This window comes from Camelus dromedarius, chromosome 3 (genome assembly GCF_036321535.1).
Source record: "Camelus dromedarius isolate mCamDro1 chromosome 3, mCamDro1.pat, whole genome shotgun sequence".
In the NCBI taxonomy this organism is placed as follows: domain Eukaryota; kingdom Metazoa; phylum Chordata; class Mammalia; order Artiodactyla; family Camelidae; genus Camelus; species Camelus dromedarius.
The window spans coordinates 76,415,027-76,437,522 of record NC_087438.1 but is presented as its reverse complement, the minus strand read 5'-3'; the positions used below and the strand labels follow the sequence as shown (position 1 = coordinate 76,437,522).

At 35.4% G+C, this 22,496-nt stretch overlaps 1 protein-coding gene across 2 annotated transcripts in view; it reads right to left on the bottom strand.

The window, feature by feature from the left end:
• The window catches only part of CAMK4 (calcium/calmodulin dependent protein kinase IV), a 196,627-nt gene that overhangs the window by 22,338 nt on the left and 151,793 nt on the right, over positions 1-22,496 (bottom strand). For both annotated transcript variants that reach the window (XM_010987523.3, XM_031448795.2), the window contains 2 exons: positions 6,040-6,130; positions 3,882-3,956 (listed from right to left, as the gene is read on the bottom strand). In XM_010987523.3, the coding sequence (XP_010985825.1) occupies positions 3,882-3,956; positions 6,040-6,130 (166 nt within the window). The remainder of the gene's footprint in view (positions 1-3,881; positions 3,957-6,039; positions 6,131-22,496) is intronic.

Genomic DNA, 22,496 nt, shown 5'->3' with positions numbered 1-22,496 from the left:
AACTTCATCCAGTCAATTCCCTTTTCCCCTATTACATAGCCTCAAGGGTTATGTGGTCATCTATAGGGGAAGAAATAGCAAATGGAAAACAAGCCTCCATTCTAAGATGGCATTATCTGTAAGATGGGCCCATCTTATAAGCTAGCAAAGACAAACATCTGAAATAGTATTTTTATAATAGTTTTATGTTTAAAAATGATTAGATTTAGGAGGAGATTGAATACATTATTCACTGAAGCTGTTAATGGAGTGACAGGAAAGAGCATTTACAATAGCTTTCTAATTTGTCTTCTTTTGATCTCCTTTCTCTCTCAAATCCATCTGTCAAAATGTCACTATCAAGATATTTATAAAATACAGATTTGATTTAAAAATATAACTGCCCTGACTAAGAACATTTGCTGGATCACTATTATTTACCAAAGCAAGTCTGAATTTCTTAGCCTAATGTACAGATTATTTTAAAATTTGATCCATCTACTTTGCCAAGCCCATCTGCATGCTCCCTACCAAAGACTATGTTCCAGTCACGCAAAGTGACAAAGTAACAAACAGTTCCTGAACTAGTCAGATGCTACTACTCATCTGACTTTTCTCTTCCTGTGCCTGCTGACAAAGAATGCCTTGTGGCCACCTCTTGATTTGCTGAACTCCTACTAATCCTTCAGTGTCCAACTTAAATGCCCCTCCTCTGTAAAGGCCTATCTAGGAAGTATTAATTGTTCCCTCTTCTCTTTATCCTTGAGCCTTTGGCTCAGATAAATATAGAACTTATCACACCAAACTTTGATTTAGTGTGTACAGATCTTTCTCCTTTTATACCCTATGAAATCCTTGAAGGATAAGACCATACTGCGTTCACTCTTATAATCTTGGTGCCTAACGTGGAGTCTATTAGTCATTCAAAGTTCTTTCTATCAATGAGTGAATCCCTCATTCACAGGATGGCCATTCTGTACTGCTGCAAGAAAGAACTGCTCTTGTCACTACTATTAAAACCCTTGAAAGGACTCTGAGAGATCACTGGTGTAATTTCTCCCTGATCTTCCCATTTCAGGCTGCTCAATTCTCAGAGAATTCCTCCAACCTAGCTACCTCCTTGGAATACTTAGTGTTTGGTACTAGATAATGATTACTAAACACCCCCAGCTTTCTTCTTAAATCCTTAATTTGTTGTGTCATTCTTTTCTCAGACCTCTTTCAAAGCTTCTATTAGTTGGTTAGCAATTAGAGATCACAAATGGGAACCCCATTTGGCACATAGGACTAAATTCAGGGTTCTTATTTTCCCCTGTATTCTTGGAGCTCTGGAGGCAGGAAAGAAATTCAGGATGACGACAAATAAGAACATTTGACTTAGAGAAAGGAAAAGTCCACATGGATCCATTAGAAGGGAAGGGTCATGGACAAGTTGTTAGCTAACAGTTCTAAGGAAAACATAAAATATAAAACATAAAATATTAAAACAAACAAGAGGATGCCTACAGGGGACATAGTGAAATGGTTTTCACATTTTTGCTAAGAAAATCCTACTCATAAGCCTGTGGTAGAGAGAGTGAGTTGTCTAATGCAATACTCATTCTTGGTAAGAGAACCCTGATTTCATTTGGGGCACGTCCAGTCAAGGGACACATTGCCAGTTTTCCCTGGCAGTGTGGAGGCTGTAACTAAGTACTGGCTAGTAAGATATAAGTGGACATTTGGAGCTTCTGCAAGTCTATTTAATAGTGAAAAGATGCACTCTTTTTCAATCTTTTTTCCTTTCTATTGTGTAGAATGAATATGGAATGACCGATTTCAAGCAGTCATTTTGGAATGTGAGGAAACATACTGAGGAATGGTAAAGCAAGACAGAAAATTCTGAATCCCTGGCACTGAGAGCCACCACATCTGAAGAGCCACAGCTGTGGAACCCACCAGGATTGCCTCCCTGTAGACTTCTAACATCAGAGAAATCAATTTCTGTCTTGTTTAAACTATATTTTGATTTTTCTCTATTTACTCCTAATTGATAAACTACTCCTGTCCTCAAGGAACTTAAGCTCCAGAACAAGAATATTTGGCATAATGTAAAGATTTAATAAAAAGATAGGTACACTTAATTCTGTGTAATCACTGGATTTATGAACAATTCAGCTCTAAGAAAGTAATCCAAAACATTATTACTTTAGACCAGGGAAACTAACTAGTTAAAATAAAAATTATAAAATGTTTATATGAACATGGAAATGTGGAGAATGGTGCAGAAGAATGCATGAGGTGTTAATATTGATTACATCTGTTTGGATTTTCACTTCTGACAATGACCTAGTAATACTTTTGAGGCATAAAAATTAAATTAGAGAAAATTATAAATTAAATGCAATGACTGATAAATATTTCTGTGAAGGAAAACCATACTGATTTATCTATGGTGATTTTTTTGTGTAGGGAATCCTATCATTGTGTTTTTAGGACCTTGCATACCTGGATTCTCATCCCTGATCCCCCAACAACTAGATGTGGACTCTTGGGAAAGTCATACTCTTGATCTCAGTAAAATGAGAATGTTAGTAAATGAATTTTAAAGTTTCTTCCAGCACTAAACTTCTGTGAATTAATCATACATTTGCTTTAGTGGATATCTTACTGCACTTTTTCAGTCTGATTTCTATGAATTCAAAAGTTGTTAAAATGAGTTAGTTATGTAGTTCTGACATGTCTATTTCTCAGATGAGGTGATTAACAAATATAAATGCCATAGAAGAACAAGACAGGAAACTCCAAATACCACCCTTCTCCTGTTTCCATAATGGCCTTCCTATGTGCGTAACATGGTATTTCTTAAGGTGCTATACATTTTTGATTTACGTGACTGTTCCTCTATAGACTGTAAGCCCCTTGAGTGGGGATGGAGGCAAGAAAACGCATCTCCCAGGTGCTAAGCACTGGCTTGAATACACAGCAGGTGATTTTGCTGAAGAGACGAGTCAGTGAAGAAAGATTTACATAAAAAGATGATTATTCTAAGAGAAAATCATAGCTAAACTTATGACTGATAACATGAAATCTTGTCTCTTTTCTTTGTAATCCAGATTAGAGTTCTAATTAATTTGTCACATACTCATTAGCCACGAAAATTTTAGAAATTCTTGATAATTTTTGAAAGGTTTATTGGTTTTTAGGTTGTTGCCAGATTAATACAGCCATCAAGAAAAAAAGGATGAGTTTCATGCTGGTTTGGATCAAATGCTATTGTTCTGTCTCTGGATTGTGAACTGTACTCAAGGTGCCTTCAACCCATTCTGAGAGACTGGTCAAGAGGATCTGAGGACTGCCGCACAGCTCATCTCCAGAGACCGGGGGATTCTGGTGGGGAAACCCCACCTAAATATCTTATCTTAGTGAGGCTAGCCCAGTGCCACCAACAATAGCTAGGGACTACCCCACTCTTACTGTTGTCTTCCACACCATCTGCATTAATGACACATGCTCTCCTCACACACTCTCCCAAGTAAAAGCAAGTAAGGAAAGTGATACAGGATTCATGGCTTTAATTCCAGTCATAAAACTGTTTTCCTGTCCTTTCCCCTGATGACTACTTTTCTACTCCTGAGTGGCCCCAAGAATAGCTACCACCTCAAAGGCAGGTACAGAGGACCCAGTCTGTCCTCCCTGTGGTCCCCTCACCCTCTGCTGTCTTAACAGGGTGCCCTCAAATCAACATCATTGAACCCCTTATGCAGAACAAGAGGTGGTCTGTCATTTACAAATGTCTTCCTCATGAAGACACTTCAAATTGTGTTTCACATAGAGACATTAGGAGTTAAAAAATAAGTTCATCAAATAAAAATAGATTTCAAACAACAATAGAAGTAAAATATCAGTATTAAAGAGCATACCGCAGTACCCTGGGGTTCCACATACTGTCTTCATGAGCACTTGATGTTCCACAATTTTAGAGAGTCCAAAATCAGCTAATAAGACAAGAAAAAAATTTAATGAAGTGAGTCTTTTCTCATCTTTTATAAGATGACAGAATACTTTTGTTATTCAAAATAGAACTAAATTCTTTGTTTGTTTTTGTATTTGATGACGGGGTAAATGTAGATAGGGGCCAGTCACCTGGGAGAGTAAACAAACAACCAAAAAATAATAATTCAAGTGTTGCTTTAAATTGAAAAAAAGAAAAAAATAACTACCAAAGACATTTTATGCTTTTCTCTATAATTACCAGATTTGAGTAAATAAGCTATTACTTCTTGAAGTAATAGTTGCAGTACATATATTTTATCTAATATTAATTCTGAGATTTATGAAACTAAAGGACAGTAGTGATGTAATTCAGAACTTTTAATCCATTGGAAGAAATCAAATTTAAAAATTAGACTTTCATAAATGTCAAGAAAATGAACAGAAGTATCAAAGGTTTATTCTGCCTCAAAATAAATAATGTCATTCCATAGTGCATTTGATGGAAAAGAATTTACTCTCATCTAGGGAACATATACCTTTTCTGCGCAAAAATCCTTTTTATTTATTTCTCAGGATATTATCAGATAAAACATTATCAGAAGTTGCTACCATTACGGTCTATTCACTGGGCTACACCTCTCTCACTCAGGAAACATCAGGAAACAGTTCAAGGCCATTCTTCAAGAGAGGCAGGTGCAGAATTGATGCCATTTTAGGCTTCAAAGATAAACCCACGTTTCAATGGAGGTGCTGATCCTTATCAGAAAAAGCAGTAGGAAGTCCTTCAGGAAGAAGGGAGCTCCTGCCTAAATCAGTATCCGTCCAACCATTTAAAGAAATTTCTTTAAGGATAAAATCTTTGAAAGTGATGTCAAAGAAAATGGAAGCCTCCCTGCTGTCCACTACCTTTCAGGAGTGATTATGAGAACAAGCCAGCTGCCCAGCAGGACTCCAGGATTTTTTCTTTAGGTTCTTGGATTCATAAAGCACATTATGTTGTCTGAGCTCTTCCATGATATGTACAATTTAATTTTCAAAAGTGTTAACATTTATAAATGCAGTGAACTCATCAGATCAGCATTATAAAGGACAGCTCCAAAAGAGCAATGCCCTTCAGAGGATTTAGTACAGATTCTACTATGGAGATTTCATCTAAAATAAATTTTATAATTTTTTTTTTTTTTGCAAACAAAGATTTACTTTGTAAGGGACATGAAAAGTAACATTTAATATACATTTTTTTCTAAAATATTAATTTAATGATCTCTTTGAGTAGATCAGAACTTTCCAAAGTTCATCTTTATAGTTCTTCAAACTGCTTACTGAAGGAAAAAAAATCCCCAAGGTTTCCAGAGTCAAATAAGAACTGGGAAAAGTCTCAAAGACACTAATTTAGATGTCAGGCTACACATTAGTATTTTTAACTTTCTTGAAAGTCCTGCAGAAATAAAAATGTTTAAATTGGCATTTCATAACTTATTTGACCAACCTTAGCACCTCCACAAACCATGGTCCCCCCAAAAGAATTATTCACCCTTGTTCACTCAACTGAGGACCTGTGTTCCATGGAGTGCACTTTGGGAAACACAGATCTCAGTTTATCTCTGTTCATATAAACAAATGACTCATAGCCCGAATTCACTGATAGGCACTAAGTATTTTACATCAAAGTTCTTCATTGCCTAAAACTAAGCTCCAACTAACTTGTGGAATAAAAGTTAATAACCAAAAAAAAAAACAAAAAAAAAAAAAAAAGGAAAAAAGAAATGTTACATACTCTGCGATTTTCTTCTATATAAACTTATCTACAAAACACAGTCGTCTCCTGAAGTCCCCATCATTTCCAAGAGCTGTGATTCCTTTGTGTGTCCAGAAATGAAGTACCAACTTCCAGCCACTAATTCAGATTAACACTCCAGGAAAGAACACAGATTTCCGAAACAATTAATTATTCCTTTACAGACACCAATATTTGAGGAAATTTAATGGAGGCAAAACTGGATGGAGCAGTATTTATAAATTCCATGGAATAAATTTCTTCTGCTCTGGAAAAAGGGATCATAAGACATCAGGAAATGTCCTCACCAATTTTGAGTGGTGCATCTGGGGCTGGAGTTGCATAGAGAAGATTCTCTGGTTTGAGATCACGGTGGACAATCCCATTTTCATGTAGGTACTAACAGGGAAAATAATGAAGTAATATTCATGTGTTATATTTATGGCTCCAACACTTTTATATTTAATCTTTCCAAAATTATAACAATCTTTATTAAGTTAAGTGATTCAAAAACACACATGTACTATGATTAAAAACAAATACCATAAAAGAAAATGTTTTAAATTATGTAACATTTGAGAATAGTTTATATACCGTTTCCTAAAAGTGAAATGCGATTTAAACTGTATAGAACCACTTGCCAGAAATAAAATATTTACTTCTCAGAGAATATTAGTTGGAGTTCTCATAGGCATGTTACCGTATCAGCTCAAATTGTCTAATTAATATTATAGTAAAGTCAAGGTGCTCTATATTGAAATGTCTGGTTTATTAGCTGAAAAGCATTACATATGTGTCATCTTAGAAATTCACAACCATAGTAAAGACTTCATAATTACGGTTTGAACAGACACTGAGATGCGAGTAATTATTATAGAGAACTATCCTTAATATGACAAATATTGTTTAATGACAATGAATGCTCTCATAGGCTCTTCTGAGGATTAGTAAGTCCAGACATTAATACAGAGTGTTATATTTGAGGTGATCTTAAAGATCACCTCTAACAACTCTATTCATTTTATTGTATTTTAAATTATTTTGTAAATTATGTGTAATCACACATGTAATATACTTTGATTGTGAATGTTGAAGTTCTACCTGACCCTGCTTCCCCCAGTATCAGGATCCCTCTCCAAAAGTAATCATTCATCGGTTTGAAATGGTCCAAACTCTTTTCTATTCATATACAAAATGAGTATATGTATAGAAGGAAATATCCCTGATTTCTTTAGTTTTCTTATATAAATGTATCATTAATAAGAATTTTACATTGCTTTTTTTCACTTAACAATGTCTTTGAAATCTTTCCCATGTGTCACTACAACTTACTCTATTTAATCCTTGCATCCACTTTTTGTTGGATGTATCATTTAAAAAATTTTGCTATTTCCTTTTTAATGCACATTCAAATTTTTAACAATTACAAATAATGCAGTAATAAACCTTCTAATATTTGAATATTGGAGTATTTTTGCTGGTGTTCCTTTAGGACAGATACCTGGAAGCAGGACTGGTGGGGTCGAAAGTTATATATATTTTCAATTTTAATATATACTGCAAAAGTACTTTCCTAGAAGACTCCATCAGTATTTACTCACATAAACAGTGTAAATGTAAATGCTTTCCTAATATTTTTATCTAATTTATATTCTTAACTTTTGCAGAGCGGGAGTATAAAGATTATACCTTATGTTTGGTTTAACTTATCTTTCTCTGTTTACTGGTATCGTCTACCTTCTCTTCATACCCTTAATGGTTTTCCTCTTCTATGAACTGTGTACTCAAATGCTTTGCCTATTTTTCCATTGGATTAAGAGAAAAAGTTGCCAAGGTGCTGTAGTTTTTTCCTTTCCCATCTCATAGGGGAAGGGAAGAGGTACTTTTTTTTTTTTTTCTACTCAAGCCAAGTAAGAGGGGATAAATACTTCCAGGTCACAATTTGTAGCACTTGACATGTGTCAGTTAGTGATTTGGGGAAACAGGAACTGATATCTGGCTCACTCATGAAAAACTGGAAAACGGTTGGAGCAGGTGATTGAGGAGAGATGGTCTCAGTGAGATTCAGTTGCCCTCAAGTAATAGCTGGGCAAAGAAGCACATTTCTCACAGGCCCAGTGTGGACTGTGCAGAAGAGAACCAGACACTGGTATCCCTCCAGAGATCCCTTTGCTGGCCTATTTTCTGCTGGGGTGATGCCATCTTATCTCAGCATGACAGGAAACAGAACACGAGGGAGGTAGGTAGCTAAGGGGCCACTCAGAGAACCTGCAGTGATGGAACTATCCTGCAGTGAGTCTCTGTAGAGCCATCAATGTTGTCCCATAAACAAAGAACAACAGGCATTTGTAACCTGCCACACCTAGAGATTATGGGTGCCAGACCAGACATGTGCCAGTCTGGTAAGACCTTTCTTAACCGTCCATCTCCTTTCCCACTCTTCATCATCGCTTTCACATTCCAACTCTGGAAGGACCACAATCAGCATCTGGCTGGTTGAAAAAAAGCAAGAAATAGAGAAGGAACTAACAAGAATCTCTACCCCCTATATTTATAAATTATAGATCTCTAAGGTCCAAGTTGGGGGAGGGAAGAAGTTTAAAATTGGATGAGTCTAAAATTTTGGTCTTTTCCTTACCCAAGAGGGACTGGAAAAGCTATGGGCATGGCCTGAAATTTTATTCATTGAGGAGAAGAATGGATTCACAGTGTTGATTTGCCTGCACAACAGTAAGAAAAAATAAAGTTGCTTCTGTTCATGTCTTACCAGCTCTAACTCATTCCTTACACTAGATAATTACCACATGTAGGTAATAATAATAATACCATTCATGTCCTAAGCACTTACTATATTTCAAGCACTATTATAAAAACTTTAGACCTAATAGCTTGTTTAATCTTCATGGCAGCTCTGTTAAGTAAAATTATATAGTTCTTGTTCCACAAATGAAAAAACTGAGGCATAAAGAGGCTAGGAGATCTGTACAGTGTCACAACTAGACACTGTGGTGTCGGGATTGAGACTTGGGCATCTGGCTGTAAAGTCCAGACTCTTGCCTGTTACATGATTCCCAACAGATGCTCAGGATATACCCATTACTTGATTTTGTAGGGTGGAAATGTGAGGAAAATAAAAACGAAGGACAAGAGGGTAGAACAATGAAGGATGGGGAGGGTAATAGAGGGGGACGAGAAATGACAGAATGACAGATGACCGTGCTCAGCTTTGAATGATACATCCTGGGAAAATCCACCATATCTCTGAGGATGAAGATACTATCTTTTGTATAAGCTGAGTTTGAAGGCAAAGATGAAGTATCTCATATAGTAGCTTTGGAATATACATAAGAATTGCATAGTTCTATTGATCCCAATCAATAGAAAATATTGATTTTCCTCCCTAATCTAACCCAATTTAAAAGCTCTATTGCTTTGGGAAGAAAATGATACTGGAAATAACAACACAATAACAAGAAAAAATGAGATGAACTGGCAAGTGTTGGTTAGCAAAGTACTAATTATATAAAGATTTTCATGAAATGTTGTTCTGGCCTTCTTGAACAGAAATGGTTGTTATGTGTTCTAAGTCCAAATTTAAAAAAGGAAGAGAAAACAAACAAAACCCAAAACACCATTTGGCACTCCATAAAGGAGAACTAGACCAGATAACAGAAGAAAAGTTTTAGAGAAAACAATAGATTTAGGAGTCATGCACTACCAGGGGGACAAACGCAAAAACAAAGCAATGAAATGCTAATAGTGATAATTCTTACTTTAAAAAGTATAGGCAGGGATCATTTGTTAGAAATTACTTGGTGTAGAAAGATTATTAAAAGTGATGATAAGATCATGGGGGGGAAGGCATTTAAGTGTATTTGATTGACAAAATGGTAGGAGTCATGATTTTATTTTTGCTTGGACCCACTGATTGCATTTGACCAATAGTTAGTATTTTTAACTCCTACATTATCTCAAGTCAGGAAGCTAGGAAGAAGGAAAACATGAAATATGATCCTCTGTCTTTCCCCCAAGGAGACACAATCATTAGAAGCAGCAACACTTTTAGAGCACCAGTTCTCAAACTTTTTGTTTTCAGGTCTCTTTTAGAGTTAAAAAAAAAAAATTAGAACCTCAAAGAGCTTTTGTTTATGTGAATTATACCTAACATTAGTTACTGTGTAAGTAGTTAAAACTGATAAATAAAAAAATTACTTGTTAATTTATTTAAAAATAAAATAATAAACTCATTACATTAACATAAACATTTGAAAAATATAAATAACTATTTTCTAAGACAAAAAATTACTACTGTGTCACTGTTGTAAAATTTTACAAATTTCTAATTTCTGGTTTACTGGAAAACAGCTGGATTCTCTTATCTGCTTATGCATTCTCTATTGTAAAATCACACATCATGTAGACTCTGAAAAATTCCACTGTGCTTTGATAAGTAAGGAGAAATGCTTTCATATTATGATGAAATAGTTTTGACTTCACAGACTCTCTGAAAGTGGTCTCAGGGACCCTCCAGGAATCCCTACACTACACTTTGAAAACTTCTGTCTTACAGTATCTGAAGACATTAAAAAAAGCACTTTAAGATCTGAATAATAAGCACCCTTCCCCTTGTTTTCAAACTAGGTTTTCAGTAAAACACACACCACTAATCTCATCATATGGTAATCTCATCTTAACACATCAAGATCACTGCACATGGAGAATTGCGTTGGGGCAATATACCCCAAGTATACCGTTTATTACCTGTGTGACCTTAAACAATATGCCCGCTTTCTACATCTCAGTTTTCTCATTTGCAACATCCACTTGCAGGCTGTGGTGAGAATAGAAGACAGGCATGAAAGCTCCTAGTATGCAGTAGACATTCTACTCATAAACAGTAGTTACTAGGACTCTATCATTGCTGTTCCATGTTTCTTATAAAATAGATGACATTTAGAAATCCTTTGAGATTTGGAAAACTTTCTCTTTTCTGAAGTATCAAAGAATACTTTGATCAGAAAATAGTTGCTTTTTCTTTCATCACATTCTCTTTTGCTTTGTTTGGCAAAAAGTTCAGCGAAAAAGAGGTTTCATTTACAATAACTAGCCTAATTCAGAAATATTTACATCTCCTTCTCCCTACATAGAAAATTTTTTCCCACTTTAATAGCTTTATTTTGTATGTATTTTTATTTAATTTGCCACAACTCTTCTTCCCAAGAAGATGCAATGTAAGTTACAGAAAGTTAGGATATGTTATATACTAGTCATCTTCACCCTTGAAACAGGTCTAAGTAAAATATGGATGGAAATTGCTATATATGTGTTCATAATTTATGGTAAGAATGTTTAGAAGTTAGAAAAGGAACAAGGTTTGTGGCACTTAGGATTTGAAACATTCTTACTATAATATTTTTCCCAATTGTAAAATAAAGAATTTCTATGATAAATAGTATTTATCATTGATAAAGAGCTGCATTTCAAAGCCTGTTGTTTTGCTTATGGTCAATTCTTCTGAATCTTTGGTGGTTCTTCAAGAGCCACCCCTGGGCGCTGCCCTGGATCCTTTCCCGTGCCCTCCCCCACCTCCCCAGAGGCAATGCCCTACCAGTCCTGCCTTTTCTTCCACCTCTCTCCTGCTATTCCCTTTTTCACCACAGAAATATCTCCAGACCCACCACCCCTCCTCATCCTCAGGACTCAACTATAATGCCAATTCCTCAGGGAGGCTGTACCTGCCCTTCCAAATTAATAACTCTCTTACATGTGCACTCTTAAAAGTTCTCACTGATGCCTCCTATTTTTCTTTACAGCATGTCTGTTTCTTTGCAGCTTTATGTTAAGGATGTCTCCCTCACTAGACTGACAACTCCACAAAGACAGGAAAACTATTACCTGGTTCCCAGATATTTACTTTCCTGTACAGTGCCTACACTGAATATACACTCAATAAATACTTTTGAATGATTAATAAATCAACTTTCCTATAGACATGTATGTTATTCTACTTTTTAGTTATTAACTTGTAGATATTCAAAGGATGATGGTAATATGCACCTTTTATTCATTTGCCATTATTAATCTGTCAGAAGTTTAACTTTTTGGCCTTACATTGTAGCAATATATTTCCATAGCAACATCACTTCAATACATTCAGCTGAAGTAAGGCTCAGCACCTATGTGTTTATGAAACATATACTTATTGGATAATAATACTTAGTCAACTCAGAGATACTCAATGAGTATCAGATGAGTAAGATTTACAGCATCACTTTGAGAAAAGCTAAAACCCAGTAAGAACATTTAAGGTCAGGCAACAGGGTTTCACCTTCAAAATGACATTTTGAATAATTGCATGATTATTTTTTTCTTCTGTAGTAATTATGTTGATAGTTACGGATGAATTAATTTCTTCACATTCTTTGAAGTTGATCTGAATATTCAATACAACATATGCCTCAGGGGACTTTGGGAAAAAACATTTCAAAATTCATTTGTTATTTTTCTCTTCAGTTTCCTTCATGTCTAAAACATTCATAAATTATACTGGCCATTGTAATAAAATGGAACTGAGTTGTCCAGCTATAATAACACATTAGTGCAGAGTGGGCAAGCCAAAAGGCCTCTGTTTATAACTGAAAGAGCCTTGCTGGACTCCAGTGGTGAGCTTGCAGAGGACTGGGCCTGCTGCTGTCTCTGCAGTAAGGTTCCCACGTGAGCGCCATTATTTAAATTACAGGTGTGGTCTGAAGTGTCTGGATCAGGCAAAGCTTTGCTGGAAAATGCTTGCTGGAGTGGCAATGTCATGGGGGAAAGACAGCAAGATGCTTTCACATCTCTTCTCATAGACAGGATAATTATGAATGTCACTAGGTATGGAAACCTGGGGTGTTAGGTTAGAGTAGTTGATAGGCGAAGAAGTCATTAAGAACAGTCAGTCTCCAGTTCTTGTTTCTGATTTAGGTACGAGACTCCTGGGGTACAAAGTCAGAGTAGGGGAACATGGGTACTTGAAACAGGTTGGAAATTCATTTTTCTGTCTATTTATACATGTGCATGTCATAAAAGTCTATTAAGTGCATATTTTTAAGAATGCTCATCTATTTAGTATTGGTGGAAAATATCATTTTACCTGTACTATTTTCCTTAGATTCAACACCAAGTCTAAAATATTCACTCAAGACTTCAATAAATGCTTATCATTGCTATCAATAGAAATTATTATTAAGAAAACAATTATTTTAAATTATGCATTATGCAAAAATTAATGGAAAAAGTGATGGGTCCTGAGTTAAGCACATAAATCACATTCTAACAGAATACAAAAAATAAAACTAATGTACATGTGATCTACAAATGAGTCAGTATATAAAATATATTTGTGTATAAAATTAGAGCAAGTGCATGTTGTAAGGCAACTTTCTGAGGGGCTATGGAGAATGTTTAGAGAGGATAAGACTGCGATAATTTCATTCTCTTATGTATATGGTCAGATTTCAGGAAAGATGAGATTTTAGGAATGGATGCTATGGAAAGTTTTGACCAGTTAAATAAAGGTAATATTCAGGAGACAATGCATAGCTTAAAAAAAGGTCCAAAAATGATCTGCAGTTACAGCGAAAGAAGCAGCAAATACGTTTTTGTAATAAGAAAAGAAGAGATCAGGTTGGAGTACAAAAGAAGTAACAGGAGCGCCTAGATCTGCACACTGTGGTCAAGCAGAGTATACAGAGTCTATCTGGAGACTGAACTCTCCATACTGTCTACATGGGCAGGACTAAAGATAAATGTAGGCAGCACTCCATCCTCAGGCAGAGATGAGCTTCTTTACAAGGATGAGAAAGCTGGAAACACTATTATGAGATGTCTATGCTTTAGACTATAGTACATGACTTACATATAAATAAATTAAGAGAGCAGGGGAGGATATAGCTCAAGTGGTAGAGTGCTTGCTTAGCATGCATGAGATCTGGGGTTCAATCTCAGGTACCTTCTCTAAAAATGAATAAGTAAATATCCCTAATTACCTCCCACCACAAAAAAAAAATCTTTAAAAAGTTAAGAAAGGATATTTGGGGTTTATTAGAAAGTGAAAGTTTTTGAATGCAAGTGACATGTCTATTAAATATAACCAAGAGTGAAATTCTGTACATTTTCCTTAAGAAATGTTTACATACACAGATGTATAAATGGTTCCTTAATCATTTATGCATTAAAGTAGAATGTGCAATTTTTTTTTTAAAAAGAAAAAACCCCGAACGTATCTTACCATTTGGTCTTTCAAAAAACTGCAATCACCAAAAGCTCAAACTCTCTTTTAGACAAAGATACTACTGCTGCTATGAATTCGGGGGGTGTCTAGACATGTAATTAAACTCTCTCTATGGTCCTAACAAAAACTGTGTCATTGTGTAATGAAAGCTACTGCATAGTAATTTAGTTTAATTACAGCTATGCTGTGTTCGATGGGCTGTGTGTGGTTAATTGATAATGTCTCAGGAGTTGGTAGGAGGGAGTCTGAATCTCTTTAAAAATCTAAAAGGACAAAGAAAAACCACTCCCTAAAAAAAGAAAACGGTATTCTGACTACAGTTCTCCTACTGGGAAGAAAAACAATACTGTTATACTGTATGAATTTGCTCAGAAAGTTTAGAACAAATATACTAAATTTAAGTGAGAACTTCAAAGTGAACACTCTTCTGTGTCATCTGCTTTGGAGACCTGCCACTATCATTGTCTTTATACTCAACCTCTACTCTATGATGCCTTCATAACTGTCAAGAGAATACATGAGAAATGCAGTATGTAACTACTATTTCCCCTTACCAGATCAACTGGCATAGTTAAGATTGACTGTGAGATCCATGGTAAATTTTAATCTGTAGAGCATCTCCAGGGTCGAAGGAATCCAGATTAGACAAAGCGGCCAAGTTCTGGGGCATTCTCATTTACTTCAGTGTCATCTTTGATGCCTTCTTTTCTCTTGCTGGCCTTGGCCAATCAGTCATAATTCAATCTCCAGAATATCTCTCTCATCTCCTGGCTCTTTTCATTTACATTATTACTGCTTAGTATAGTGCTTCATATTCTCTCCTGGCTCTATTAACATTTGTCTCTTAAATATCCCCATACCTAGGTCATCTTTCTAAAACACAGATTAACTCATGTTGATCCTCTAGTTTAAAAGCAAAAACAATTTATCTTTAAGGGTTCCTGATGGCCTATAAGTTACAGTCTAATCTCCTCAGCATGAAAATTAAAGGCCTTTCAAAATTTGTTTCCAGTTTCTGGCTCTACATCATCCTAGGACAATTCTTTCTATGCTCTAGCCACATAATCTTACTTAGTATTCTTAAGTCATGCCATATACATTCCCATTTGGTTCCCAGATAATAATAATCTTTCATGTGCCAAATTGTATTTTCTAAAGATTCTTGTAACAATATTACTCATCTCAAATGTTTTTCCAAAATCTTGCCATTCCCCATCTAGAGGTGAAGATTAAATTCCTCTGTCTGAATCTGGTCTGTGACTTGACTGGTAACCAACAGAATGCAGTGGAAGTGACATTTTTATGACTTCTGAGGTTAGACTATAAAAGTCAATGCAGCTTCTACTTTGTTTGCTAGGTACTATTTTTAAGACTCCTGAGCTGCTATGTAAAAAGTCTGACTATCCTATGGCAGGGATGCTGTAAGAAAACTGGGGAAACATGGAGAAGAAGCTAAGTATGGTTGTTCAAATTGACAGTCTCTGCTGAGGTCCCATGTGACAGACATCAACTGCCAGACACATGGGTGAAGACACCTTGAAATGATTTCTGCCTCGAGCCATCAAGCTCCCAAACCTTTGAGACTTTCCAGCTAAGACTCCAGACACTATGAGCAGAGATAACCATCATTCCCACCATGCATTATTTGAAGTCTTGACCCAGAGAATATACGAGCATAGTAAAATGGCTGTTTTAAACTAGTAGGTTTGGGGATAATTTGTTGCCACAGCAATAGTACCAGGAACACCTTATAATTCAGATTACATACCACCTCCTCTATGAAATCATTGTCTAATCTCACAAATAAAACAAGTATCATTTTCTCTACCCCTGCCCATAGCATTTTCTTCACATTCTTGTCTGTCAAAGTAAAAGATAAATTCCTTGAGAGTAGAGATTGCCTTATTCACCTTTTTTTCCATGGACTTTAGGCAAAGGGCCTGATAAATTTGTGATGCGTGTTTGTGAAAATAATGTACGAAAGAAGGAGTGAATGAATGAATGACCAGAATTATGGGCTGAAGGCGGCTTTATGGCTGACAACAACAAATGCACACAAAATCCCAAGGAATAGCTAGAACTCACTCTGAGCTTTAGCTCATATTGGCACTTAATAAATGTTTATTAAATAAATAAAATGGTGGACCTACCTGAGCTGGGACAGGAATCAGCTACTAATATCTTTGGGTTAGAACAGATGTCCTATGTCCAGCCCAATTCATATCCTGTGTGGCCCTGTGTTCAAGAAACAATGAACTGAACTCATCCTGCTCTCTGTTTTAGGTACTACCAGTAGCTGCCCTTGGTCAGCAGGGTAGAAAGTGAAGCACAACATAACCCAATTAGTTCCATTTTGCCACACATAACCAAATTTACTTGAATACTGTAGGTCTACTAGTGGTGAATTCTACTAGGTTGTGTATGTCTAATGAAGTCTTTATTTTGCCTTCGTTTTTGAAAGCCATTTTCACTGAGTTCAGAACATGAGGTTACTCCTTTTTTTTTTTCCCTTGCAATACTTTGATGATGTTACTCCACTGTCTCTTACTTGTATTATTTCTGATGAATTTAATGTCATCCATATCTTTGTTCTTCTGGTATAACGTATTTTTTCCCATGGCTGCTTTTATGGTATTTTATTTATCTTTAGTTTTAAGAAAATTGAATATGATGTCCTTTGGTATCATTTTCTTCATGTTCCTTGTGCTTTGGATTTGTTAAGATTTTTGGATGTGTGACTTTATCTGTTTCATCGTTTAGAAAATTGTGCATATTATTTCTTCAGATATAATTCTATTTCCTATCATTCTTCAGTAACTCCAATTATATCCATATATTTAATAAACAATATATATGTATACCTGTTCCATAGCTTACTGGTATTTTGTTCATTTTGTTGTTTCTTTTCTGTGTTCCACCTTGATTTTTAATTCTGTGTCTTCAAGTTTACTTTCTTTTATTTTTGAAACATCTAATCTGCTAATTCTATCCTGTGTATTTTTTTCATCTCAGATACTGTAGTTTTCATCTCTGGATATTTGATTTCAGTCTTTTTTTTTGTACATCTTCTATGAATCTATTTAACATCCTTAATCTTTCCTCTATCTTCTTGAATATATGGAGCATAGTTACAATAACTATATTCATGTTTCTGTATACTATTTATTTCATTTGTGCCATTTCTAAGTCTGTTTCTTCTGACTGACTTCTCTCCTGCTTTCATCCAGTCTCACTCTGGATGTGCTTTTTGCATGCAACTCTCATAATTTTTGACTAGGCATGTTGTGATCTTAAATCTTGCTGGGTGCTGGGCAAATATAGATGTATTTGTGATCTTTTGGATGCGGTTAAGTTACACTATCTGAAAACCAATTCGATCCCTTTGAGGTTTGCTTTTAAACTCTTAAATTCATCTGCACTATTAGGAACAGAAACTCTTCCCATTCCCCTGTGAGCTACAAGTATCGTTCCCTCTAATCTGGTTCTTTCCTTGTCCTTGGGTTGTCTTCACATGCATGGGTTGATCAGTACCTAGCTGAAGACTTGTGGGGAAGGGGGACCTGCAGCTTCCCACAGATGGCCCTCAGTGAAGCTCTCTCCTCTCTGGTACTCTGCTCTGTGAACTCCAGCCTCCTTGGCCACTCAGATTCTCTGTTCTGTCTCCTCATCTCAGGAAGATGGCTGGGTTCCTCTTGTTTTCTCCCTCCCTCCACGGCAGCCTGAGAACTCTCTTCAGGCAATTTGCAGGGCTCTTATTGTCTGTGCTTCCTTTTTCAGGGATCACTGGGGCTGCCTGATGTCCAATGTCTGAAATATATGTTTCATATTTTTTGTTTGCTTCAGGGAAAAGTGCAAATTAGTTCCCTTTTACTCCATCTTGTCCAGAGCAGACAATACCAACATTGTTTCAGATGCTTTAAACATTTAAAAAATACTATTTCACTTGATACCTGAAATTGGAATTATCCTTAGTGTGTGAGGCCACTTTGAACCTATTGCGACTACTGATATACCAATGAGTGTCATTAAAGCTGTTAAGGAAGAAAAGAAGGTTTCTTATAGCAAAGAAAAGTTAATTTCAACTTGTTTCTTTGTTAGAAAGAAATTCTTCCTGCTTTGTGGACCCATGGGAGTGCTTGAGAGTGGTACCAGATGTGACATGGATCCACAGTTACAGAGATATAAAGGAAAAGAATCATATTAAGTAAGTTAAAGAGATGCAACAGTGCTTGGCTTGGAAATAATACTCTTGATAATTCTTAAATGTATAAAATAGTTGAATCATTACAGGCCATATTCCTTTCCAAGTAAAGATGAAGTACCCTTCTATCATATTCTACTATTTATTTGTTTATATAACTTATGAAATAAATCTTTTAAGATTTATTGAAGCAAAATGAACACTTACCCAAATTAAAAAAAAACAATGTTGTGTCAAATTGTAAAATGACTATAACTCAATAAAAAAATGTTTAAAAAAAAAAAACAAAACCAAAACCCTCTAAAGCTGAGGCTCAAAGAGGATAAACAACTTGTCTCTGCACAGTGTGAAGTGGCAGAGCCAGGAGTTAAACCTCAGTCTGTTTGATTCCAGAGCTCATGGTGACAACCATGAATGCTTTTTTCCCTTCGACTTGCTCAGGAACTGAGAAACCTGTAACAGAAGCAATGAGAACTTGGGACAAAGAGAGCCTCTGGATCTTCTTAGCTTCCTCTCAAAGAGCTAAGTGCTGTGCAGTGAAACTTGAAGTCCATAGGAACAAGAGGAAGAAGCTGGGGTGATCAGGTCAGAGAGCTTTTTGGGGAAAAAACCCTCTAAATATATGAAAGGTATACACAAATATATCACTAAAGCAACCTGCTTAAAAATCGTTATGAGGAATTAAATTGAAGGTTACTAATTTTCATATACTAGTAGAAATAGTTCATTTAGTAATTCAAATACTTCAGAATGATGCTTCAGAAAATTATAAAATAAATCAACTTTGCCTGTATATGCTGGTTGTTCAGAGATTATCTATACTCTATGACAATTATAAAATTTCTTGATCTTTAAAGATAAAAGTGATCAAATGATCCACTATGTTTTATAACATTTCATTTAAAGAAAAGAAAATAAAATTTTATCGAAACTCTGAAGGCTTCAATATGTTGAAGTTACTTCTAAGCTTACGTGGCTAAACACACTCAGAAACTAAAACTAAACACACTCTAACCATATGATATAGCAATCACATTCCTTGATATTTAATTGAAGAAGATGAAAATTTATGCCCACATCAAAATCTGTACATGGATGTTCACAGCAGCTTTATTCATACATGCCAAAACTTGGAAGCAACCAAGATATCCTTCAGTAGGTAAATGGATTGACAAACTGGTACATCTAGACAATGTTATATTATTAAGAACCGAAAAGAAATGAGCTATAAAGCCATGAAAAAGACATGGGGAACCTTAAATGCATATTATTAAGTGAAAGAAACCTGTCTGAAAAGGTGATCTATTGTATCATTCCAACTATCTGACTTTCTGGAAAAAGCAAAACTATGGAAAAAGTAAAAAGATCAGTGGTTGTCAGGGGTTGGGCTGAGGCAGGGGGGATTAATAGGTGGAGCACAGAGTAGATTCAGGGCAGTGAAAATACTCTGTATTACACCATAATGATGGATACATATCATTAAACATTTGCCCAAATCCATAGAATGTACAACACTGAGAGGAACTATAATGTAAACTATGAACTTTGAGTGACTATGATTCAGTTATAATAAATGTATCAGTCTGGTGGGACTTGTTGATAAGAGGGAGGCTATATATGCTTGGGGTTAGGGAGTATATGGGAACTCTCTGTACTTTCCCACCTGCACTTTTCCCCATTTTGCTATGAACGCAAACCTGCTCTAAAACAAAAACAAAAACAAAAACAAAAACAAAAACAAAAACAAAACAAAAACAAAACAAAAACTCCAAGTTTTGCTGATTCTTCTAGATTTTATAAACAGACGATCATGCATCTATGAACAAAGACAGCTTTTTATTTCCATTGCTTGTCTTACTGCATTAGCTAGAACTTTCAGTATAATGCTGAAAAGTCGTGGTGAGACGACATCCTTGACTTTCCCCTGATCTTAGAGGGAAAGCTTTAGGTTTCTCACCATCAAATATAATATTATCTGTAGGTTTTCTGTAGATATTCTTTATCAAATTGAAAAAGTCCCTGCTATTACTAGTTTACTGGCAATTTTAAAAATTATAAACGGGTGTTGGATTTTGTCAAATGTTTTTTCCGCATCTGTTGATACGATCTTGTCATTTTTCTTTTTAGCCTGTTGATGAGATGAATTACATTAATTGATCTGCAAATGTTGAATCAGCCTTACATACCTGGAATAAACCCCACTTTTTCATGGTGTATGATTCTTTTTAATACATTGTTGGATTTAATTTGCTACTATTCTGTTGAGGATTTTTGCTTCTATGTTCATAAGAGATATTTGTTTGCAATTTTCTTTTCTTGTAATGTCTGGTTTTGGCATTAGGATAATGCTGGCCTAACAGAATGAGTTAGAAAGTACTCCTTTTTGATTCTATCCTCTTAAAGATATTGTAGAGAATTGGTAAAAAAATTATTCCTCAAATGTTTGGTGAAATTCACCAATGAGCCCACATAGGATTGGTGCTTTCTATTTTGAAAAGTTATTATTTATCCAATTTCTTTAACAGATATGAACCTATTCAGACTGTCTATTTCTTCTTGCTTGAATTTTGGAAAATTGTGCCTTTCAAGAAATTAGTCCATTTTGTCTAGGTTATCAACTATGCTGGCATACATTTTCTCATAGTATTCCTTTATTATCCCTTTACTATTCATAAGATCTGTAGTGATGTCTCCTCTTTCATTTCTAATATTAGTAATTTGTGTCCTCTGACCCTACTATTTTTTATTAGCCTGGCTAGAGGCTATTGACTTTATTGATCTTTTCAAAAAATCGGCTTTTGGTTTCACTGATTTTTTTCTATTGATTTCTTGTTTTCAATTTCATTGATTTCTGCTCTAAAGCTTATTACTTCTTTTCTTCTTTTTACTCTGGAGTACTTAAAATAATTTGTTACGGATTTTCAAGTAATTCATACCTGAATGTAAGTTTTTTTTGGGTAATTTCAGGAATTCATGTATTAAAAATACAAAAAGTTTTATCATTCCATTGAACACCACATTATTCTTCAAATTGCTGCTATTGTCAATTCAGGTTAAATGACACTGTATTTATTTAATGTTTTTAATTGTTAAATGACATTCCTTCAGAACTCATATGAAGAATCTCAGTAAAAATTCCTGAGGTGATATTAAGGTAGAAATCTAATATCAAAACCAAAATCAAATCAATGCATCTCAATACATTGTCCATTCCATGAAAATTCCATATTAATATAAATGTGGTTTCTGGTACTTATGAGAAATAAGATTTTAATTACATGCAAATCTAGTAAGTTATTTAATAAACTCGACAATGCAAAAAAATCATATGCATACTCTACTGGTTATACTGTCATAACAAACCATTCTAATTCCTTTTAACCTATCTCACCATTCCTGGATATTCAAGAAAAGCTGGATGAACGAATGAAGAAAGTCCTCAATTCTGCCAAACTGAGCTCTTTTAGTCTACTGCTTGACTTACCCTTGAGGGGAAAAAAGGATTCAGTCTACAAAACGTCAAAGGAGGAACTGGTAGATGCTTTCATTCTGAAAGCATAGGGAGCTGCTATTGGAGAGTCAGCCTGGTCATCAGCATGCCAGGTAAGACCAATCTGAATAATCAGCACATGAGTGCTGCACTATATTATTCATCCATAAAACTGGCATAAAAGGGCAACTACTTGTGAAGAAATCCAATAATTAAATGGACGTTGAATTTGGCTACAAAGAATTGAATACGTCTTCTACCTAGTTTCTTACTAGTGACTTACATCAGGGATGTTCAACTTTTGATACAACCACCATTTTGGATATTGACAAGTGACAGAGTTGACTGCACGTGGGAGAGTTTCCTCTGTGGAGCTATCATTATTTCTACCTACTTTTGTCCTAAAAAGAATAGAATATGCATTTACACATATTCTTAAATTATTAGAGACAGATTTAATTTTTTAATTATAGCATGTAAAGTGATTCTCTCTCATTATGTCAAGTAAGCTGTTTTCAAGAACTGAATCCAAGAGTAAAAACACAGAGGCAAATATAAATAGGCACACCTGCTGCAATGCACCTGTGTCTTAAAAAGTGTGACTCTCCCTGCTATGTGACCTTTAAAATGGCAGTATCTCACTTGTCACACTTCAGTGTTAGCCTTTGAATTTCTGCCATCCTTGGGTTTCTTGTCTGGTCATCTATGTCTCTAACTTTGGGCCCAACATAGTCTACAGCAGATAAAGTAGGGGAAGATAGGCTGCAGAAGGATTAAGAGCATAAAATCTGAAGTCAATTTT